Here is a 25,946-nt window from a genome sequence, read left to right as displayed (position 1 = left end):
ACAAAACAATGTGATATTCTTACCAATCATTAGGTTTCCTTAACACACAGAATAATAACTTTGTTATTGTTGATTTGATGTATTGGCTGTCAACACCTGTAACATAGTCAGGTTTGCCTCTCGTAGGTTTATCTTGATGGACTGTTTCTGCAGCTTGGAATAGCACAGGAGGATCCAAGACAGTGCTGGTGTTCTTGTAGGATGTTGCTGTTGTTTCTTCTTCCATGAGCCGACCAATCAAAGGAACAGCGCACAGACACATTTTGGGGGTTGATGGACTGCTTGGAAGGTGAAGGGTTGATGGACTGCTTGGAAGGTGAAGGGTTGATGGACTGCTTGGAAGGTGAAGGGTTGATGGACTGCTTGGAAGGTGAAAGGTTGATGGACTGCTTGGAAGGTGAAGGGTTGATGGACTGCTTGGAGGTGAAGGGTTGATGGACTGCTTGGAAGGTGAAGGGTTGATGGACTGCTTGGAAGGTGAAGGGTTGATGGACTGCTTGGAAGGTGAAGGGTTGATGGACTGCTTGGAAGGTGAAAGGTTGATGGACTGCTTGGAAGGTGAAGGGTTGATGGACTGCTTGGAAGGTTGTCTGATTGAATTTAAGATGACTGAAGTAGTAACACAGGTATGAGTTGGGACTGTACAGTACAGTACTACAAAAATTGGTGAAATTAATTTACAAATGTAATTATGTAATTTGATTTTAGTCCCTTTTTTATTATATTTTAATACATTTTAATATTTTATTGGTTTTTAATCACTTTTTCTGAATCTTTGGCAAAGCTGTATATATGGTTAATACTGTACAGTATATACCTTATCAATAGGAAACAGCTCCACTGTGAACACTGTTATGTGGTCTGACAAATGATCTCGATGCTAGTATCAGTTTTGGACCCATCTGTATTAAGACACACGTGGTACCAAAACACCAGGAGGAGCTCCAAGAATTTAATACATATCTCCTTCGGGGGGTCTGCTTCTTCCTTCGTAGCCACTCAGTGCAGACAAGTGGTCTCATGGCTGCCCAATGGGGAATCTTGGCATATACATGGTGGTCTGTATTAGTAAATGAGACCCCATTTTGTTGTGTTAGGAGGTGGAGGTGGGCGGCTTAGCAATTTATACCCACAAGGGCGTCGTAACCTCCATGGGCCAGAGCTCTCTAAGCTGGGTGAGAGGCCTTATGTTTCCTTGCCACCTTGTACCCTCTTCTACAGAAGAGGGTGACAATTATAGGCCTGTCCTGCGGCAGTAAACACGTTGATTCATCTATCCAGTTACCTGTATCTTCTTGGCCTATTACCATCACGTGGGACACATTGGAGGAACATGTTGACCCAGGGAGCATCTTATCCTGTTCTTGTGAGTTTATCCCAGATTAAATTTTTCCTTTATGTTTGCAATGGTTTGAATTTTTGGTACAACTTTCACAATAGATCATTTTGTATCATTTATGTGAGTCAATACAGTATTTCAATATTTGTCAAGTACAGTAACATGCTTCTCTGATGCATTATGTTGTGTCTGATATAAGTTATTTTACCATTAATATGTTATGAAATTTCCTTCCTTGTCTTAAATTATTTACAAATTGAAATTGGGTCCCATAGGCATGACTGCCCATTAAGGACAGTGTGGACACAGCACACTGTATACTAAGCCTTCGGTACACAAGGAGGCAGCATGGCCGGTACTGCACTCGACCGCCTTCACTTCCCCAAGTTGTAAACTTAGGTACCCATTTACAGCTGGGTGAACTGGGAACGTCCAAGACTTGAACCACTGGCCACTGAAACAGGAGGCGAGCGCTGTATAAACTCAACCACCGCACACCAAATATATTCTTCTGATCTTTAAGGGTAAACAAAACATCAAGAAGAGTTTACACAATATAATTATCAATCACAAAGTTGATTTTTATCAAGAGGAAAGTTTCATCTAACTCAGGGGTGGGGAAACTGGCCCCCAGGCCATTTGTGGCCCGCCGAGGTCCCAGGATGGCCTGTGGCCATACTCAAGTTCAGTGTTTTTGTCTCCTTTAAAGGAAGGCTCGGAGGTATAAAATTAGTCGATAGATTTGAATGAAATTTAGAGGATTAATATACACTCTTATATGACTAAATTAAAATATTGGAGTTGCATTGGAATGATCTTCCAGGGTAGCGGTCATACCCATTAATTCTGCACAGAAAATAATTAACATTGAAAATAATAGGTGACCCCATAAAACCCTTAATAATTTCAATCTGGCTCACCGACCTCAAAAGTTTCCCTGCCCCTGATCTCAGTAGATGTTTGTATTATACAACAGATACAATCACTGCATCACCAACAAGTATAAAAATATAACCATTATGTTTGCATTTGTATATTAAAAATATTTTGTACCTGGACACACTATATACAGTATCCTGAAATGTACATGATGGTGATCCTTGTCCTGTGAGCCCTACGTGGTCTATGTTCCTCCTGACCCTCACACCTCAAGTGCTGCTCTTGAGGTGTTATTCCTGACCCTCACACCTCAACTGTTGCATCTGATCCTCACATCTGATACAATTAGTACAGGTGGTACAGCTGGTGCAACTAATGCAGATGGAAATGGGTTTCATAAACCAGGTGACCTGATATCGTGTGCATAGAGCACAGTGTACACTAAGCCTTTGGAACATAAGTAGCAGAATAGCCAATACTACATCTGACTGTGTTCACTTTGCAGCTGTAATGTTAGGTATTCATCTACAGCTGGGTGGACTGTGGTCGCCCTTACAACAAGAGGCGAAAACTGTATCCACTTAGCCACCTCACTAAACCCTAACTTAATCAAACCATAACCTAACCTAGCCAGATTTACCCCATATTTTACTTTATCAAATTTTACCAACCCCTAACCTAATCAAACCTAACCTAAACAAACGGTAATCTAACCTAGCAAGATTTACCTCATACTTAACTAAATAAAATATTACCAACCTCTACCCTAACATAACTTAACACTTATACCCAAAAATAACTTAACCTAAAGGAATACATTATTCTAATATTGAGATACTGATCCAATTCTGTGTCCGGTGATCTCTCGACACCTGTGATGTGACTACTAAATTAAGGTTGCGTTGTAAGTGGTGGGAGACAGCCATGCTGGAATACATGAAGAGTTACATCACTCACTGTGTTTCCTTCCTTTTATTAAAACAACACTTATGTACTGTTGCCGACAGGTATAGTGTTCCACCCTTCACGTTACCGATTCATTTATAAAGTGATGCCGACGTTGTCACATGTTTGGAAAGGCCACTGAGGGGTGGAAACACTGTACTTGTGGGCAACTGTACAAGTATTTTTATTAAGGCAGATACATGTGTGTTTTCTGCCCTCAACCTCATCTTGTGACATTACAACACTGTGTCCTGGGTAAGTGATGTGGCAAGACTGTCTCCCAGGGAACGTGACACCAGAAGCAGTCAACCATTAACATCACAGTTGGCAGGTTTTCATTGTTGGTTCTGTAAAGTATAAAGTTAATGAGGACTTCCACACAGTTTATTACCTTTAAGTTTTAATTATTGATGGCTTGTGTAATCCCTTACCTAGCAGTAGTACTGTAGTACCATTATTATTATTATTATTATTATTATTATTATTATTATTATTATTATTATTATTATTATTATTATTATTATTATTATTATTATTATTATTATTATTATTATTATTATTATTATTATTATTATTATTATTATTATTATTATTATTATTATTATCATTATTATTATTATTATTATTATTATTATTTGAGGTCATATAAAAAAGTAGTAATGATAGTAGCAACATTAAACAAACCCTTTTTAACGAGAATTAACATTGCCATACCATCATAACGACAATCATTACCACCACAATCCCTTCCACTACCACCAATAATATCACAGCCACAAACACCACACTATAATTTACACCATCACCACAACCACTATTGCTGCAACCATCACCACCATCATCATTATCACCATCTCCACCACTATCACCACCACTACTATCACCATCATCACCATCACTACTACTAACATCACTTACCAAGAAACTGGGTCACCGGGGGACTGGTGACAACAACAGCAGCAGCAATACACAGCAACACAGCATCCGCAAGTCACAGCATAATGTGATACAGTTGGCTGTGTGTACAGCAGCTGACTCTTCCCCTGCAACGCATAGTGAAGTGTTTATAATAGTCACCAACTTTTAGAGAATATAACTAAATATGTTTGAGTGTAGAGCAAAGGAAGGATCCCTCTGTCTGGAGTACCATGTGAGACAGTCTGTATGAAGGTACCTATGGTGTAATGGTCAGCATGCTCGCCTCGCAAGTGAGTGGTCCTGGGTTCGATCCCCGGGCAGGGTGAACTATGGCAAGTTTATTTATGCCATTTGCCTCTGTCTACCCAGAAGTAATTGGGAACCTAGATGTTAACGATTTGTGGATGGTGTTCTGGGATAATGGTTAGCCAATGCAGTAGTGAGTTGTCCGGTCTTCTCGGACTATTCCTTGACACTGGGTCATGCAACTCATTAACTTAGGGTGTGGTTGTTGTGTTGGCAACAGCTTCTACACTATAAAAAAAAATATCACGCCTAGGTGGCCCTTGGGCCGGCCATCCTCGTATAAGAGGGGCAACCATTATTATATATTATATGAAGCACACTATGAGTACTGAGCCTCGATACACAAGGAGTCTAAATGAAACTGGTTAGATTAGGTTAATAGTAAGCTAGAGTCAGGTTATATGTTAAATGTCTGGGTACAGTGGCAGATTGGCTACAGCACTCACCTTTTATCCTGAAGTTACCTTGTTCGACCCCAGGACACCACCAATCTACCTCATGGAAATGAAAACCCAACTCAAAAAAATGGGAAAAGTAAGGTGGTTGAGTGCAGTGCTGGCCTCACTGTCTCATGTTTAGAAGGATTAGCATACAATGTGCTATACACACACTGTCCCCTAATTGCCCATCATACCTATGGGACCTATGCTCACTTTTAAGTTAATTAGGTGTTAAGATAGGCAGTTTTTAGCATTACCAGTCACCACTCACTCATCACTCAGTCATGGAACAAGACTCACTCATCACAAAGTTATGGATCAAGACTAAACAGTGTTGAGTCGTGACTCACCATTAACAACATGCACCATAACAGATGCGGGGTCGGCCAAGTGGGGTACACAGCTATAGTTGCCTGAGTCTCCTCTCATGGCTCTGGTAAGGAAGAGCTTGGAGATGGTCCTTGTGGGTGTCTTCTCTATCTCCAGACTGACGCCACCCCTGTGGAGAGTATCACCACTGATGAGTTACCTCCTCTTCCTCCTCCTGAACTAACAAAATGAACCCCAGTAGGATTATACCTCATCCTAACCTTTACCATCATATCCCTTTCCTGACATTTCATAGTGCAGTGATATCCCCATTAGCCAGAACAATTGGTGCTGAGCACTTCTGGGAATGAAAGATTTCCGGGTAACGGAAAATTGTTCTCGGAATTTCCAGAAAATGTGCCTGATTTTCATCTATCAAACCCGGAAAAAACTCCCCCATCCCCGTAATTTTACGGAAATCGGGAAAATTTTCTTGGAATTTTCCGAAAAATGTGCCCCATGAAAATTTCATTTCCGGCTATCGGAGAGTTCCGGGTTTGAGAGATTCCGGCTAACAGAGATATTACTGTAAACTAATTGGGACTGGGGCACACTAGGACTGGGGCACACTAGGACTGGGGCACACTAGGACTGGGACACACTAGGACTGGGACACACTAGGACTGGGGCACACTAGGACTGGGAAATGATATAATATTAACACAAGAAGTTACAAAAAAATTCCGAAGGGTCTGTTTCTCAGTTGATGGGGTGTATTTCTCAGTTGATGGAGGTGTATTTCTCAGTTGATGGAATGTATTTCTCAGTTGATGGGGGTGTATTTCTCAGTTGATGGGGGTGTATTTCTCAGTTGATGGGGGTGTATTTCTCAGTTGATGGGGTGTATTTCTCAGTTGATGGGGTGTATTTCTCAGTTGATGGGGTGTATTTCTCAGTTGATGGGGTGTATTTCTCAGTTGATGGGGTGTATTTCTCAGTTGATGGGGTATGTTTTCCAGTATTGTTCTGAGTTTTTTTAGCCAATTTCATTACAGGTTATCACACTTCCCAAGGCCAGAGTTATCAGGTTTTGTAACAATTTTAGGTTGTGGGGGCACGACCCAGCTTTGTCCTCCGTGTAAAATACCTCTTGTACCTGAGGTGCGGTGGCTGAGTGGATACAATGCTTGCTTCTTGTCCTAAGGGTTGTTCGTTTGTGACCGGCATACCACCAGTCAACCCAGCACTAGATGAGGTCCGTAGTTAACTTTATAACCGGGATTGAGAAGGCAGTCAAGTGCACTGTCGGTCTCACAGCTTCCTCATGTAGCGAGGGATTATTAATTAGTGTGCTATTTTTATACTGCCACAGCTGGTCGCCAGGCCTGTGTCGCCTACATTCACTTTCACCTCAAGCAGAACCTAACTCTCGATCCTACTGATAACTGTGTCTGCTGTTGATGTCAGCTTGGCCTGCTGGTCTCAACCTAACCAAGGCATTTAGTCTTGAGCTTATTAGGTCTGATTCTCATTGGGTTTGGGGTCCAATGGGTCTGAGGCCAACTGAGATTGGAGCACATTAGGATGGGGGCCCACTAGTAGTGGAGCCCATTATACCTGTTGCCCATTGGGACTGGGGCCCATTAGGACTGAAGTTAAGTAAGATTGAGACTAACTAGGAATGGGACCTACTAGGATTGAGGCCCATTAGAATTGTGGGTGTATGCATGTGTGTGTGTAATTGGGAACCTGGATGTTAATCGATTTGCGGATCGTGTTCCGGGGTAATGGTTAGCCAGTGCAGTTGGTGAGTTGTCCGGTCTTCTCGGACTATTCCTTGACACTGGGTCATGTACCCTGTTAACTTAGAGGTGTGGTTATTGTGTTGGCGACAACTTTTACACCTAAATCAAATTCACACCCACTTTTACTTTTATCCTCTTCACCACTGATCTGCTCGTTAGACGCTTAGGCTATCGGCCCTAGCACCGGCCATCCTCGAACACGGGAGGCAACCGTTATAGTGACTCACCTGGTGAATAATGGGATACTAGTGACTCACCTGATGAGTAACGGGGTACTAGTGACTCACCTGGTGAATAATGGGATACTAGTGACTAACCTAGTGAGTAATGGGGTACTAGTGACTCACCTGGTGAGTAATGGGGTACTAGTGACTCACCTAGTGAGTAATGGGGTACTAGTGACTCACCTGGTGAGTAATGGGGTACTAGTGACTCACCTGGGAGAGTCGTAGTCCAGTTCATTAGAGTCCCGGTACCAGGTGACCACACCGATGTTGTCCTCATGTGTAGTGACGTGACAAGTAAGTTTGATGGTGGAGCCGTTCTGGATGTACACTTCACGGGGCCCGTGGATCCTCGCTTGCTGCACTGTAATACAGGCCTTTCTCACAGCTGGACCGAAAGTCAAACTTAACTTATCCCTAACACAACCTAATGCACAGTACATATACGGTACATGCACTGAGGGTATATATATATATATATATATATATATATATATATATATATATATATATATATATATATATAGGATAGTGAAAGAAAATTTAGTTTGCGCTTTCGTGTAATTCACCCCTGAAGATGTGAATTACACGAAAGCGCTTGGGAACTTCGTGTTTTCTTCTTTCCTTGTGGTTATCAGCATATACCTAGATCGCACCTACAGTGATTTACTTGCATACATATATATATATATATATATATATATAATAATTTACACCAATTGTGTACAGTACATGAAATGCCTTGCACTAACACTGGAAACTAGAACGCTGAATTGTTAATTGCTTAAATTGAATATATTTAACAAAACAAAGCAAAATGACAAAGTTCTACGACTACAAAGTGAAGTAACTGTAGACTAGAGATCGTGACTCACTTGTGGCCTACAGCAGCATTACTTCTCTTCCTCAAGTAATCTCAACATACTGTATGTACTCACCGCCCACAAAATTAAACACAGCCAGTAGGAAGCGTCACTGCTGTCACCACTAATATACTGTACTCAGGAGTATCATTCACTATTGCATTACTGTACTTTACGTACAGTAATGAGTGTACACAAAGTAACAAGTACTGCAGACTGCAGCTTTAACGTGTGCTACTGCCAGGCCGTTACCATGGAAACATCTCAATCCTCACACCTTCTGTCCTCACATCTATTTTCCTCACTTCTACTGATCTCATTATTGTCCTCACTTCTACTGATCTCATTATTGTCCTCACTTCTACTGATCTATTGTCCTCACTTCTACTGATCTCATTATTGTCCTCACTTCTACTGATCTCATTATTGTCCTCACTTCTACTGATCTCATTATTTTCCTCACTCCTACTGACCAAACAGAGTAGGTTAGTGTGATGTGCTGACCTTCCACGGCGAGGTTGATGGGTAGGAAGATCTTGGGGTTGGTTGGAACTTGACACTCGTACACGCCACCGTCTCTGAAGGTGACCGAACTGATCTCCAGGAACCACTCATCACTGTCCACCGGGTGATACACCTGCGGGAGAGGTAGTGCTGGTGAGTGGGAAGGTGGTGATGAGTGGGATAGTGTTGGTTAATGGGGATTTAGTTATGAATGGGGTAATGTTGGTGAGTGGGAAGGTGTAGGACATAGAATACATTTAAAAAAACTTTAGTCATATATATGAAAGGTATTTTGATATATGACACTATAACTTAATTCATCCGCTATAGTAATCCCGTAACTGTTATTTATGGGACCAAAATGAGACCTCGGTTGGATCTATCACACCGTCCTTCATATATTAGCCACACTGTCAGGTATATTGGTATCCGTACCTTCAATACTGGCAGACTGAGGTGTTAGTGGAGACACACAGCCCATTAGTCGTTACCCAAACAGATGCATCTCTCTTGGTGTTGAATTGCCATTTTTGAGAGTATTTATTTAACGTAGGTGTCGCTCTTAATGACCAAAGGGTTGAATATATACACGTTAACACTGCCAACCAAAAAGAACTAACAGAATAAATACTATCAAGAGACACGTAAACAAAAAATTAACATAAGGAGGCGCTCCAGTGTGTGAAGCAAATGTGACGCACCATCAGTAAACAACAGTGTGACGCACCATCAGTAAACAACAGTGTGACGCACCATCAGTAAACAACAGTGTGACGCACCATCAGTAACAACAGTGTGACGCACCTTAAACCGGTCGTCACTGGTGTAGGTGTAGATGCCAGCCGTCAGGATGTGAAGGTCCCGCTTCCGGATCCACGATACCTGAGGTTTAAAAAAGAGGATTATGGTAATAGTGGTGGATCATGGTAATGGTGGTGGATCATGGTAATGGTGGTGAATCTGGTAACGGTGGTGGATCATGGTAATGATGGTGGATCATGGTGGTGGTGGCGGATCATGGTAGTATTGGTGGTGGATCATGGTAATGGTGGTGGTAGATCATTATAGAGGTGGTAGGTCATGGTAGTGGTGGTGGATCATGGTAGTGATGTGATGATGACGCAAGTAATGGTGAAGTCAGCTGGTGATGCGGATATCATGTTAATGGTGAGAATGAACAAACATGAGTGGCACAGGTAACACTCGTCCCTGGTGGCTCCCGTGCAGTACGTCTGGGTAGCCTTAAAGAACCAGGGAGATATAATGATAGATGTTTGACCCAATGCTAGACGTTGTCAAACTCTTACAGGTATCAAGAAGAACAACATAAGGTTTACCGAGGTTATTTAATTCTAGATCACCTGAAGATTAGGTATCCCAGGTTATATCACGCGATAATGCTAACCTAACCTAACCAAGCCTAACCTTACTTAACCTAACTTAACCTAACCCCTACAGATAATGTGTTTAATCATCACGTAAAATAAGCTGGGATGCCTAATCTACAGTAGATCCATCCTTGGATAAAAGATTTGTGGAGATTATTATGTCAACTTACAGTTCTCTTGTCCAGGTTAAGTACCTTGCAGGGCAGTCGTGCCTGCTGCCCCACTACAGCCGTCACGTTAGTGTTGATGTCTCTGGCGAAGTACGCTGTGTTTGTATTGGGTCGTCCCCACGTGATTTGTTGCTGGGACGACCTGGCCCCACTCTGTCTGCCTGTGACAACACAACACACCATGGTTAACTTAATGTTAGGTTAAGGTTGCCTTCAGGCTAGGTTAAGGTTAGTAAGGCTTGGTTAAAATTATGTTAAGCTTAGGTCCGACCCCTCTCTTTTCATCTGAAAATTCAATACTTTTTCTTTAATACAATATTATACGGAGGCGTTTTTGTATAGTTAAAAGTGATTACTATTGACCTCAGAATATCTCTTAATATCATGTGCACATGGCTTCAAAATGGTCTCAAAATGCCCATAATATTGGTCAAATTAAAAAAAAAACATCGGGGTATTACAGCGCTCCCCTCAAACCGCCGTCGGCTAGGTGGGCTCGATGTGCTCTCCATGCTCCTCCGCCCACAACATCTTGACTCCCCTTTGATAATCCTGTATCCGCCCTGGAAAGTTATATTAAGACTAGGTTAATGATTACGTTAGGGTTACGTTAATGCTAGGCTAGGCACCATCAAGGACACTCCATCACCCTGGCACCATCAAGGACACTCCATCACCCCGGCACCATCAAGGACACTCCATCACCCCGGCACCATCAAGGACACTCCATCACCCTGGCACCATCAAGGACACTCCATCACCCAGGACACACTCCATCACCCCGGCACCATCAAGGACACCCATCACCCCGCACCATCAGGGCACCATCACCTCGGCACCATCAAGACACCCATCACCCGCACCATCAGCACTCTATCACCTGGCACCAGGACACTCTATCACCCTGGCACCACCAGGACACTCCATCACCCCAGCACCATCAAGGACACTCCATCACCCTGGCACCATCAGACACCCATCACCCCTGGCACCACCAAGGACACTCCATCACCCCGGCACCATCAAGGACACCCATCACCCTGGCACCATCAAGACACTCCATCACCCCGGCACCATCAGGACACTCCATCACCTGGCACTATCAAGACACTCCATCACCTGGCACCATCAAGGTCCTCCATCACACCGGCACCATCAAGGACACTCCATCACCGGCACCATCAGGACACCCATCACCCCCCCATCAAGGACACCCATCACCAGCACCACCGGACACTCCATCACCCCGGCACCATCAAGGACACCCATCACCCCGGCACCATCAAGACACTCCATCACCCCGGCACCATCAAGGACACTCCATCACCCCGGCACCATCAAGGACACTCCATCACCCCGGCACCATCAAGGACACCCATCACCCGGCACCATCATGACACTCCATCACCCCGGCACCATCAAGGACACTCCATCACCCCGGCACCATCAAGGACACTCCATCACCCCGGCACCATCAAGGACACTCCATCACCCCGGCACCATCAAGGACACCCATCACCCGGCACCATCAAGGACACTCCATCACCCGGCACCATCAAGTACACCCATCACCCGGCACCATCAAGGACACCCATCACCCCGGCACCATCAAGGACACCCATCACCCCGGCACCATCAAGTACACTCCATCACCTCGGCACCATCAAGGCCACTCCATCACCCTGGCACCATCAAGGACACCCATCACCCTGGCACCATCAAGGATACCCATCACCCTTGCACCATCAAGGACACTCCATCACCCCGGCACCATCAAGGACACCATACCTCTGCACCATCAAGGACACTCCATCACCCTGGCACCATCAAGGACACTCCATCACCTCGGCACATCAAGGACACTCCATCACCCACCATCACCCATCACCTGGCACCATCAAGGACACCCATCACCCTGCACCATCAAGGACACTCCATCACCTCTGCACCATCATGACACTCCATCACCTCGGCACCATCAAGGACACTCCATCACCCCGGCACCATCAGGACACCCATCACCCCGACACATCAAGGCACTCCATCACCCGGCACCATCAAGGACACCATCACCCTGGCACCATCAAGGACACTCTATCACCCTGGCACCACCATGACACCCATCACCCCGGCACCATCAAGACACTCCATCACCTCGGCACCATCAAGGACACTCCATCACCCCGGCACCATCAAGGACACTCCATCACCCCGGCCCATCAAGGACACTCCATCACCCTGGCACCACCAAGGACACCCATCACCCCGGCACCATCAAGGACACTCCATCACCCTGGCACCACCAAGGACACCATCACCCCGGCACCATCAAGACACTCCATCACCCTGGCACCACCAAGGACACCCATCACCCTGGCACCACCAAGGACACTCTATCACCCTGGCACCACCAGGACACTCCATCACCCCGGCACCATCAAGGACACTCCATCACCCTGGCACCATCAAGACACTCCATCACCCTGGCACCACCAGGACACTCAAAAGACACTCCATCACCCTGGCACCACCAGGACACCCATCACCCCGCACATCAGGACACCCATCCTGGCACATCGGACACTCTATCACCCTGGCACCACCGGACACCCATCACCCCGGCACCATCAAGGACACTCCATCACCCGGCACCATCAAGGACACCCATCACCCCGGCACCATCAAGGACACCCATCACCCTGGCACCATCAAGGACACTCCATCACCTGGCACCATCAGGACACTCCATCACCCTGGCACCATCAAGGACACTCCATCACCCCGGCACCATCAAGACACTCCATCACCCTGGCACCATCAAGGACACTCAATCACCCGGTACCATGAAGGACACTCCATCACCCGGCACCACCAGACACCCATCACCCTGGCACCATCAAGGACACTCAATCACCCCGGCACCATCAAGGGACACCCATCACCCTGGCACCATCAAGGACACTCCATCACCCTGGCACCATCAAGGACACTCCATCACCCTGGCACCATCAAGGACACTCCATCACCCTGGCACCATCAAGTACACCCACCCTGGCATCATCAAGACACCCATCACCCTGGCACCATCAAGGACACTCCATCACCCTGGCACCATCAAGTACACTCCATCACCCTGGCACCATCAAGGACACTCCATCACCCCGGCACCATCAAGGACACTCCATCATCTCGGCACCATCAAGGACACTCCATCACGCTGGCACCCTTAAGTGTAGCTAGTTTTAACCTTGGTAATACTCGTTGTACTGTACAGTCTTCGTGGCTCACCTGCTCTCCATTTGTAGCAGCACAGGAAAGGTTGACAACTACTATAGTATACATCTTTTTGTTTCACTATATTTGTTTGGTCTGTTGTATTACCTTAGTGTTTCCTTCCATTTATAAAATAATAATGACTAAAATTCTGACAATTTTAGGGAAGCTTATCAACAGATAAAATATATGGGTATTTTTTTTGGTGTGTCAGGTGAATATTGCACTTTAAATCTAAGTGAGTTTTGGGGGGCACCCGGTATATGGTATTGCCTGAGTTTGGTGGCCACATTCTCATACATATATATACAGTTATCCCCCACAGTTAGTGTTAACTGGCCCTCCCTAGTGGGCCACAATGAGGTGCTCTGCATGCAGTGGTGATCGTGGCGGCAGTTGTAGTATGATGGTGACTTTTGGCTGAACCTCACCAAGTACAGGTTATATCTCTTAATATTTTCTTTTATCAGCTTGATGGGCTACAGACAGACAGACCGACTGAACTGATAACAAAGCTTCTGTCATCGACGGTGATAAAAACTTTTGTATCGAAAAATTACTAAGAGTGACAACACTACCTAATAACAAGGTACGCTAACTCACTGTGGGTTAACAAGAGTGTAAGAATGGGGGTGTAAGGTGTGACAGTGTGTGTAAGGTGTGACAGTGTGTGTAAGGTGTGACAGTGTGTGTAAGGTGTGACAGTGTGTGTAAGGTGTGACAGTGGGTGAAAGGTGTGACAGTGTGTGTAAGGTGTGACAGTGTGTGTAAGGTGTGACAGTGGGTGTAAGGTGTGACAGTGTGTGTAAGGTGTGACAGTGTGCGTATGGTGTGACAGTGTGTGTAAGGTGTGAGAGTGTGTGTAAGGTGTGACAGTGTGTGTAAGGTGTGACAGTGTGTGTAAGGTGTGACAGTGTGTGTAGGTGTGACAGTGGGTGTAAGGTGTGACAGTGTGCGTATGGTGTGACAGTGTGTGTAAGGTGTGACAGTGTGTGTAAGGTGTGACAGTGTGTGTAAGATGACAGTGTGTGTAAGGTATGACAGGGTGTAAGGTGTGACAGTGGGGTGTAAGGTGACAGTGTGTGTAAGGTGTGACAGTAAGGCAGACAGTGGGTGTAGGTGTGACAGTGGGTGTAAGTGTGACAGTGTGCGTATGGTGTGACAGTGTGTGTAAGGTGTGAGAGTGTGTGGAAGGTGTGACAGTGTGTGTGGGTGTGACAGTGTGTGTAAGGTGTGACAGTGTGTGTAAGGTGTGACAGTGGGTGTAGGTGTGACAGTGTGCGTATGGTGTGACAGTGTGTAAAGTGTGACAGTGTGTAAGGTGACAGTGTGTGTAAGATGTGACAGTGGGGTGGGTGTGACAGTGGGTGTAAGATGTGACAGTGTGTGTAGGTGTGACAGTGGTGAAAGGTGTGACAGTGTGTGTAAGGTGTGACAGTGTGTGGGTGGACAGTGTGTGTAAGGTGTGACAGTGTGTGTAAGGTGTGACAGTGGGTGTAAGGTGACAGTGTGTGTAGGTGTGACAGTGGGTGCAAGGTGTGACAGTGTGCGTATGGTGTGACAGTGTGTGTAAGGTGACAGTGTGTGTAAGGTGTGACAGTGTTTGTATGTGTGACAGTGTGTGTAAGGTGTGACAGTGTGTGTAAGGTGTGACAGTGGGTGTAAGGTGTGACAGTGTGTGTAGGTGTGACAGGGTGTAAGGTGTGACAGTGTGTGTATGGTGTGACAGGGTGTAAGGTGACAATGTGTGTAAGGTGTGACAGTGTGTGTAGGGTGACAGTGTGTGTAGGTGTGACAGTGTGTGTGTAAGGTGTGACAGTGTGTGTAAGGTGTGACAGTGGGTGTAGGTGTGACAGTGGGTGTAAGGTGTGACAGTGGGTGTAAGGTGTGACAGTGGGTGTAAGGTGACAGGGTGTAAGGTGACAGTGTGTGTAAGGTGACAGTGTGTGTAAGGTGTGACAGTGTGTGTAAGGTGTAACAGTGGGTGTAAGGTGACAGTGTGTGTAAGGTGACAGTGGGTGTAAGGTGTGACAGTGTGTGTGAAGGTGTGACAGTGGGTGTAAGGTGTGACAGTGGGTGTAAGGTGACAGTGTGTAAGGTGTGACAGTGTGTGTAAGGTGTGACAGTGTGTGTAAGGTGTGACAGGGTGTAAGGTGTGACAGTGTGTAAGGTGTGACAGTGGGTGTAAGGTGTGACAGTGTGTGTAAGGTGTGACAGTGTAAGGTGTGACAGTGGGTGTAAGGTGACAGTGTGTGGTAAGGTGACAGTGTGTGTAAGGTGTGACAGTGGGTGTAAGGTGTGACAGTGTGTGTAAGGTGTGACAGTGGGTGTAAGGTGACAGAGTGGGTGGAGTGACAGTGTGTGTAAGGTGTGACAGTGGGTGTAAGGTGTGACAGTGGGTGTAAGGTGTGACAGTGGGTGTAAGGTGTGACAGTGTGTGTGTAAGGTGTGACAGTGTGCGTATGTGACAGTGGGTGTAAGGTGCAGTGTGTGTGTAAGGTGTGACAGTGGGTGTAAGGTGTGACAGTGGGTGTGGAGGTGTGACAGTGGGTGTAAGGTGTGACAGTGGGTGTAAGGTGTGACAGTGTGTGTTAGGTGTGACAGTGGGTGTAGGTGTGACAGTGGGTGTAAGGTGTAACAGTGGGTGTGAAGGTGACAGTGTGTGTATGGTGTGACAGGGTGTAAGGTGTGACAGTGTGTGTAAGGTGTAACAGTGGGTGTAGGTGTGACAGTGGGGTGTAAGGTGACAGTGTGAGGTGGACAGTGCGTGTAAGGTGTGACAGTGTGTGTAAGGTGTAACAGTGGGTGTAAGGTGGTGACAGTGGGTGTAAGGTGATAGTGTGTGTATGTGACAGTGGGTGTAAGGTGTGACAGTGTGTGTAAGGTGTGACAGTGGGTGTAAGGTATGACAGTGGGTGTAAGGTGACAGTGTGTGTATGGTGTGACAGGGTGTAAGGTGTGACAGTGTGTGTAAGGTGTAATAGTGGGTGTAAGGTGTGACAGTGGGTGTAAGGTGTGGACAGTGTGTAAGGTGTGACAGTGGGTGTAAGGTGTGACAGTGGGTGTAAGGTGTGACAGTGGGTGTAGGTGTAACAGTGGGTGTAAGGTGTGACACTGGATGTAAGGTGTGACAGTGGGTGTAAGGTTTGACAGTGGGTGTAGGTAACAGTGGGTGTAAGGTAACACTGGATGTAAGGTGTAACAGCGGGTGTAAGGTGTGACAGTGGGTGTAAGGTGTAACAGTGGGTGTAAGGTGTGACACTGGATGTAAGGTGACAGTGGGTGTAAGGTTTGACAGTGGGTGTAGACAGTGGGTGTAAGGATGACAGTGTGTGTAAGGTGTGACAGTGGGTGTAAGGTGTGCAGGGTGGGGTGGTGTGACAGTGGGTGTAAGGTGACAGTGGTGTAAGGTGTGACAGTGGGTGTAAGGTGTAACAGTGGGTGTAAGGTGTGACAGTGTGTGTGGGGTGACAGGTGTGTAGGTGTGACAGTGGGTGTAAGGTGTGACAGGGGTGTAAGGTGTGACAGTGGGTGTGGGTGTGATAGTGGGTGTAAGGTGTGACAGTGGGGTAAGTGTGACAGTGGGTGGGTGACAGGTGTAAGATGTGACAGGTGTGTAAGGTGTGTGACAGTGGGTGTAAGGTGTGACAGTGTGTGTAAGGTGTGACAGTGGGTGGGAGTGACAGTGGGTGTAAGGTGACAGTGGGTGGGTGGTGACAGTGGGTGGAGTGTACAGTGGGTGTAAGGTGTGACAGTGTGTGTAAGGTGTGACAGTGTGTGTAAGGTGACAGTGGGGTGTAAGGTGACAGTGGGTGAAGGTGTGACAGTGGGTGTAAGGTGTGATAGTGGGTGTAGGTGTGACAGTGGGTGTAGGTGTGACAGTGGGTGTAAGGTGTGACAGTGTGTGTAAGATGTGACAGTTTGTGAAGGTGTGACAGTGGGTGTAAGGTGTGACAGTGGGGTAAGGTGTGACAGTGTGTGAGGTGTGACAGTGGGTGTAAGGTGTGACAGTGTGTGTAAGGTGTGACAGTGTGTGTAAGGTGTGACAGTGGGTGTAAGGTGTGACAGTGTGAGTGTAGTGGACAGTAGGGGCGGACAGTGACGGTGTGGTGACAGTAGGGCGGGACAGTAGGGTGAAGTGACAGTAGGGGCGACAGTAGGTATGGACAGTAGGGCACAGTAGGTGAAGTGGACAGTAGGGCGGGCAGCAGGGTGAAGTGGACAGTAGGGCAGGACAGTAGGTGAAGTGGACAGTAGGGCGGGACAGTAGGTGAAGTGGACAGTAGGGCGGGACAGTAGGGTGAAGTGGACAGTAGGGCGGGACAGTGAGTGAAGTGGACAGTAGGGCGGGACAGTAGGTGAAGTGGACAGTAGGGCAGGACAGTAGGGTGAAGTGGACAGTAGGGCGGGACAGTAGGTGAAGTGGACAGTAGGGCGGGACAGTAGGTGAAGTGGACAGTAGGGCGGGACAGTAGGTGAAGTGGAGTGCAGGGCGGGACAGTAGGTGAAGTGGACAGTAGGGGCAGGACAGTAGGTGAAGTGGACAGTAGGGCGGGACAGTAGGTGAAGTGGACAGTAGGGCGGACAATAGGGTGAGAGGTGCACACTGTCAGGACAGCTGCACTCCTCCATTCTTCTCCTCAGAATATTGATTATTCTCCCTCGAGCATTCCCTCCTCCCACCCTCCTTCTCTCCCTTCCTCCTCCTTCTCCCTCCCCAGTCACTTCTTACCCTCTTTCCTACATCCCTCTCACTACACCTCCCTCCCTCGTTCCCATCTCCCTAAATCCCAACTCCCCTCCTCAATATTTTTCCTCTGCCTCCTTCCCTTACCCACTCTCGCTCGCTGGTGATGGTGGAGGATGGTGATGGATAGTGGTAGTGGACGATGGTGATGGATAGTGGTAGTGGACGATGGCGATGGATAGTGGTAGTGGAGGATGGTGATGGATAGTGGTAGTGGAGGATGGTGATGGATAGTGGTAGTGGACGATGGTGATGGATAGTGGTAGTGGACGATGGCGATGGATAGTGGTAGTGGAGGATGGTGATGGATAGTGGTAGTGGACGATGGTGATGGATAGTGGTAGTGGACGATGGTGATGGATAGTGGTAGTGGACGATGGTGATGGATAGTGGTAGTAGAGGATGGTGATGGATGGTGGTAGTAGACGATGGTGATGGATAGTGGTAGTAGACGATGGTGATGGATAGTGGTAGTAGAGGGTTTGTGATGGATAGTGGTTGTAGAGGATGGCGATGGATAGTGGTAGTGGACGATGGTGATGGATAGTGGTAGTAGAGGATGGTGATGGATAGTGGAGGATGGTGATGGATAGTGGTAGTAGAGGATGGTGGTGGATAGTGGTAGTGGACGATGGCGATGGATAGTGGTAGTGGAGGATGGTGATGGATAGTGAGTAGTGGAGGATGGTGATGGATAGTGGTAGTGAGGGATGGTGATGGATAGTGGTAGTAGAGGATGGTGATGGATGAGTGGTAGTAGACGATGGTGATGGATAGTGGTAGTAGAGAGAGTTGTGATGGATAGTGGTAGTGAGGGATGGCGATGGATGGTGGTAGTGGACCATGAGTGGATAGTGGTAGTGAGGGGGATGGTGATGGATAGAGGAGGATGGTGATGGACAGTGGTAGTAGAGGATGGTGATGGATAGTGGTAGTAGAGGATGGTGATGGATAGTGGTAGTAGACGATGGTGATGGATAGTGGTAGTGGAGGATGGTGATGGATAGTGGTAGTGGACGATGGCGATGGATAGTGGTAGTAGACGATGGTGATGGATAGTGGTAGTAGAGGATGGTGATGGATAGTGGTAGTAGAGGATGGTGATGGATAGTGGTAGTGGAGGATGGTGATGGATAGTGGTAGTGGAGGATGGTGATGGATAGTGGTAGTGGACGATGGTGATGGATAGTGGTAGTAGACGATGGTGATGGATAGTGGTAGTAGAGGATGGTGATGGATAGTGGAGGATGGTGATGGATAGTGGTAGTGGAGGATGGTGATAGTGATGGAGGGTGAAAGATAGTGGTGTAAATCCATAATCCCGATCTCGCGTTGTCTTGAGGCCAGACAGACAGACAGACAGACAGACAGAGTAAGACCCTGTCACGGAACTACAGGTTGTGGTAATAACATCAACTATCTGGTACAGGTAACGTGGCTATCAGAGAATACAATACCAGTAGAGGAGTCGGGTAAATTTGTTCTCTTACACCCCAGGGCGTCTTGTGTACTACAGATGTGTTGAGGAAAAATGTGTATAACACATCGGCCGTGTACAAAATGTGTAAAACACATGTGCTGAAGGTATTATATGTATGAATTACACATGTCTTCATTGTTTTAAGAACTTGTTCGCTGATAAAATAATAATAATAATGATGATAATAATAATTATAATAATAATAATAATAATAATAATAATAATAATAATAATAATAATAATAATAATAATAATAATAATAAAACTACTACTACAACTACTACTACTACTTCTACTACTACTACTACTACTTTTTTTTTTTTTTTTTTTAACGTGGCCTCCAGCCTCCCCCAATAGCCACACCTTCGCCACCATTTATTTACCTTAATATTAAATATCCTAATACATAAGAAACTATCCTATCTGTGTTAAATTAGTTGAGCCGCAGATCCATGCGGCATTCGGTGACTGTAGCCTCATAGTCGATATCTGCAGCAGTTGTCGGAGTAGGGGCAGAAGCTCTCGTTCCCCTGAGGCAGAGCAAAGCCGACCGAAGGAGAGAGAAGGACAGTCGACATCTCATCCAGGCTGTGACATAACTTCTGGGCTGCTGCTTCTGTTCGGAGATCAGCTCCGCGAGTCTGGCGTAGAAACATCTTGCACTTGGGCCCATCCCACCAGAGGTTGTGAACACTAGAGGAGTGAAGCTGCCTTGATCAACATTTTGAATTCTCTCCCCATATGCCCTTCTCTTGTCGTTCTCGTTCCTCCTATGCGCAGCATCGAGAGCTAGGTTACGGTGACAAACGGCCATGGGATCAAAAATCCTGATGTCGAAGAAAGCTCGCTGTCCCCGCGTCCAGAATCCTCGAGCACTGACGTCCACACGGGCTTCGTTAGATGTGTTTGAAGTCCTGTGTTGGAGGATCTCGCCATCCAGTGGAAGGAGGGTCGGTTCTACCATGACGTCCCGGCAGATTTCCTTCAACATATTTGCTGTGAGATCCCTTACCTCGTCATGCCTCATGCATATGAAGCCCCCCTTCTTGCAAACCATGGCGTGATCGCCATCATAGGAATAGCCACACACGCATTGGGAGGGCAAACCATCTACTGGCCAACCGTACCTTAGAGCAATGGCATCTGTAAATTCTTGTTTGTTAAGGCTGAAACCATTTGCCCTTATCGGTAATGTAGTTAACCAGTTCGAGGCGCCCACCTCCTGCGCTATAGCTACTTTTTTTGTCAAATTTTCTGGAACCAGCAGCAATAGTTGCTGCAACATGTCATTTTGGCAGTGCTGCCGATCTGTTGTAATGGACCTACGGATCTTATTAACTTCGCTGGTGTCCACTTCCCCTGTTGCATTCTGGGCTATTATGTGGTCAGTGAGGGCTGCCGTGAGCTTCAGTGAATTTTGATGTTCAGAGTCAGCAATCTCCTCTGGATTAGTTAGTCCCATCCCTCCCAGTCTTGGTGGAAGTGCAAGAAGTGTTCTTTCTTCTAGAGTTAAGTCGTGGTGTTTCACTAGTTTGGGAATGAACTTGACACTGATTGCTTCTTCCAAAGGGTGGAGGAGGGGTCGGATCTCAGGGATGGTACGCATCAGGTAGTTCCAACGATGCTTGACTCCATGTGTGAATGCTGCAAAGGCCGCATGTGGCTCTGTGTTTGCAATCTCCGATAGAGCATGGACTTCGCTAACCCACTCATTCACCTTTCCCCCTACGTACTGGGTCTTGAAGTCCGTAGTGCCAATTACTGCGCCTAGATGTCTTTGGCCGTCCTTAGTAATTTTGACCTCACTTTCGCCGAAAACCTCCAAAGCCCGATCATAATGATCTGGCTTCACGATGAGGAAGGATTTGCTGGCGTTAGGGTGGTACCCTATTTGTGGACCTCGCGATGTTACCAGGTCCCACCACTTTTTGATGTCCTCCTACTACTACTGCTACCACTACTACTACTACAACTACCACTACTACTACTCCTACTACTACTAATAATAATAATAATAAAACTACAACTACTACTACTACTACTACTACTACTACTAATAATAATAATAATAATAATAATAATAATACTAATAATAATAAACGCACCTTGTGTGGGCAGCACAGTGAAACAGACGAGCAAGATGATGGCGGACGCTCTGTACTTGATGATGGTCATGTTTGGCAACTTACATGTTACAGTAGACATGGTCGTCGGTATTTATGGTGCAGGGTCTGTGTCTCACACACAGTCGTGAAGGGTCTTATAATTCACTCACTGGTCTTCGTATATGAGGTACTACTTCCTTACACGGCCAAGAGGGAACACGATGTGCTGTGGTTCATGACTACCTGTACATAAATATGGTTCACAAGATCAGTATCGACTTGTTCTTACGTTTAGTTTTCCACTTGAAGAGAATCTGTCCTGTCGAAGTGGACGTGTGTTGCTCCTCACACAGGCTGTTGTCTTATCCTCCCTGATGTTTCTTACAGACTACTGCAGACGTATAGCACCTCGGGCGTTGCCGACCAAGTTTAATCAATTTATAGTTGCTTCCATTGACACCTTGAAAAATAATATTGCACCCTCTCAGTGTATATTAAGAACAGCATTCCGAGGTAATGAAAGTATCAAACACACAGAAGCCGAGCGAGACTGAGTTAGTGAGGTGGTAGACGCAGCTGACGCCAGGAGCTGCGTCCCACGCATGCTCACAACCCACTAGTGGCACCTAGGCAACACACACACTCTTAATAAAATAACACCAACACGGTCACGACACAAATATTCTCCTTCTGAAAGTACACAAACTAACCTAACGATTTTCGGGTAGTTTTGCTTAATAAAGCATTGTGGAAAGAACAAAGTGAGTCACTTGTTTATCTATTGATTAAGCGAACTGGGAACCAACCCAAGCTAACTTAACGATCCCGGAGGGTATATTTTTACGGTACATTTATACAATGTAGAATAACTCTTAGTTTACACCACTTTACACCACCACTACACCATCACCATACATCACCACCATGTACCGCCATACATCACCACCATGTACCACCATACATCACCATACATCACCACCATGTACCGCCATACATCACCACCATATACCACCATACATCATCACCATGTACCACCATACATCACCATACATCACCACCATATACCACCATACATCACCATACATCACCACCATATACCACCATACATCACCACCATGTACCGCCATACATCACCACCATGTACCACCATACATCACCATACATCACCACCATGCACCGCCATACATCACCACCATATACCACCATACATCACCACCATGCCATACATCACCACCATGTACCACCATACATCACCATACATCACCACCATGCACCGCCATATATCACACCATATACCACCATACATCACCACCATATACCATACACATACACACCACCATGTACCACCATACATCACCATACATCACCACCATGTACCACCATACATCACCACCATATACCACCATACATCACCACCATGTACCGCCATACATCACCACCATGTACCATACATCACCATACATCACCACCATGCACCGCCATATATCACCACCATATACCACCATACATCACCACCATATACCACCACCATCACCACCATGTACCATACATCACCACCATGTACCACCATACATCACCATACATCACCACCATGTGCCGCCATACATCACCACCATATACCACCATACATCACCACCATGTACCGCCATACATCACCACCATATACCACCATACATCACCACCATATACCACCATACATCATCACATGTACCACCATACATCACCATACATCACCACCATATACCACCATCACCATACATCACCACCATGTGCCGCCATACATCACCATACCACCATACATCACCATACATCACCACCATGCACCGCCATACATCACCACCATGTACCACCATACATCACCATACATCACCACCATGCCGCCATACATCACCACCATGTACCACCATACATCACCATACATCACCACCATGTGCCATACATCACCACCATATGTACCACCATACATCACCATACATCACCACCATACACCACCATACATCATACATCCACCATGTGCCGCCATACATCACCACCATATACCACCATACATCACCATACATCACCACCATGTACCGCCATACATCACCACCATGTACCACCCATACATCACCATACATCACCACCATGCACCATACATCACCACCATGTGCCACCATACACCACCACCATATACCACCATACATCACCACCATGTACCACGATACACCACCACCATATACCAACCATATATCACCATACATCACCACCATGTACCACCATACACCACCACTAAACCACCACCATACATCACCACCACTACACCATCACCATACATCACCACTAAACCACCAATACACTATCACCATACATCACCACTAAACCACAACCATACACAACTACCATGCACCACCACCACACACCACCACCATAAAGCACCACACACCACCACCATAAAGCACCACACACCACCACCACACAGCACCACACACCACAACACACCACCACCATACAGCACCACACACCACCACACACCAACACCATACACCACCACCACACACCACTAACACTCATTAAGCTGTCGCGAATTTAATGTCTTTCAAACACGAAATAAAACTAAGGCAATAACAATAATCTTCATTACACATAAATATATAATTTTCGCCACTTAACAGGTTACTAGGTTAACGAACACGAAATTAATGTCCCGTAAAATATAATAAAATGGCGGGAAAATAGTGTGTTTCCATCCACCACAATAATAAGAGTGATTCTAGTAATTGTAATGCAACAATTTAAATTAATTCATAAAACACCGCCATTCAGCAACCTACTACTGTGTACTCTTGTGTTTACACCAGTATTTGACATCGTCATTTAACTCAGTAGTTATAAACCTGGTATTTAAATACTACAAAATACTAGTTTGTTTACAATATCATTTAATTCTGTCATTTAAGTTCATTCATACGTATATCAGATTATTTTCATTTACTTCAGCTTAAAATAAAAAAAAAATCGGTCTGTTTTTGTCCATGAATATGAGTTTACTGTGTATATATTTCATATGTAAACATTATCACGATTATTTTAATTTACCGTAGATAAATATATAAGTATAGTAGTACTATTAACTCTATAACGTATGGATATACTGTAATTATTAATAAGGTCATAAAAATTACATAAGTTTACCTTAAACAAACTATTACATGGTTAATAAAGAAAACGAACTTTATTTATGGAAAACTTAACTATTTCTCTGTAGCCGATGAGCGGTGTGTTCAATTGACTTTTACCTTTATCCTCTTTGCCACTCATCGGCTCGTTATCCTCTTGGGAGGTTTTCCACATCTATGCTACGCACGTGGTCATTTTAAGATAATATAAACGTGGGAGGAAACTTTAAAATGGCATTTTAAACTAGCGACCCTAAGAATGGTGTTTATATCAGGAGTTTCTTCACGACGGTTGTTTTAATCCACATACAGAGTGCAACTCCCTTGAGCTGGAGGATGTCCTCCCCACTAGAGGTATCAGCTTAAGGTTTAAGAAACCACAAATTCAGAAAAGTGTCAGGGCAAACTTTTTTGGAGTGAGAGTTGTGAACTCTTGGAGCAATCTGCCAAAGTGTTGTGACGTCACCGAGTGTGAGGTCATTCAAGACCAGACTTGACCAACACTGGCGCAGGTACAGATACATTCTAGAGCCAGTACATGCTCAGTACTTGCCAACAGTGGTTAACAGAGCCAGTAGATGCCCAGTACTTGCCAACAGTGTGTAACAGAGAGCCAGTACATGTCCATTACTTGCCAACAGTGTGTAACAGAAAGCCAGTACATGCCCTTAGAGAAAGTAGATTCTTAACGCAATGTATTTTGTCTAAATTCCCACACCTGACATAAACCTCCCCACCAAGCCCGTGCGCGTGTACGTGTGTATGTATTTCCACAACTTTATTATTTTCAAGAATATAATTTTATGAGCATTTATGTCTTTTGTCTTGCATTAAAAATTACAAACACAACACCCAATTGATAGTCCAAATAACTCGTTTATAGACCCCGTCCAAATATGACGTCAATACCAGGACCTCAAAACATAGGGGATTCGAAACCCTGAATCAGGTCTCGAACAATGAATCAATTCTATCAAGGATTTTAAGTAAAGTTGCAAGTAATTAAGCTTGATTAAGTTAGTTGGTTAATAGTGTAACTAAATATTATGTATTTTCTGGTTGGCGCTTAAGTAATAGTGTTTCTATATTCATTTGC

At 45.6% G+C, this 25,946-nt stretch overlaps 1 protein-coding gene across 2 annotated transcripts; it reads right to left on the bottom strand.

Annotated features, from left to right (window-relative positions):
- Positions 1-1,880: 1,880 nt before the first annotated feature.
- LOC121872429 lies at positions 1,881-22,296 on the bottom strand. Of its 2 annotated transcripts, XM_042375173.1 has the most exons (8): positions 21,696-22,296; positions 10,091-10,251; positions 9,337-9,414; positions 8,533-8,665; positions 7,379-7,529; positions 5,178-5,326; positions 4,082-4,206; positions 1,881-3,510 (listed from the first exon to the last, which is right to left on the bottom strand). In XM_042375173.1, exons 1-7 carry the CDS (start codon positions 21,793-21,795, stop codon positions 4,094-4,096), a joined length of 885 nt encoding a protein of 294 aa, XP_042231107.1. In that variant the 5' UTR covers positions 21,796-22,296; the 3' UTR covers positions 1,881-3,510; positions 4,082-4,093. The 2 variants fall into 2 exon arrangements, 1 of the variants encoding a protein (XP_042231107.1); XR_006090075.1 differs by lacking the exon at positions 5,178-5,326.
- Positions 22,297-25,946: the final 3,650 nt, after the last annotated feature.

Source organism: Homarus americanus, unplaced genomic scaffold, assembly GCF_018991925.1.
Source record: "Homarus americanus isolate GMGI-L3 unplaced genomic scaffold, GMGI_Hamer_2.0 scaffold11302, whole genome shotgun sequence".
Lineage (NCBI taxonomy): Eukaryota > Metazoa > Arthropoda > Malacostraca > Decapoda > Nephropidae > Homarus > Homarus americanus.
This window is presented reverse-complemented; position numbering and strand designations above follow the sequence as displayed.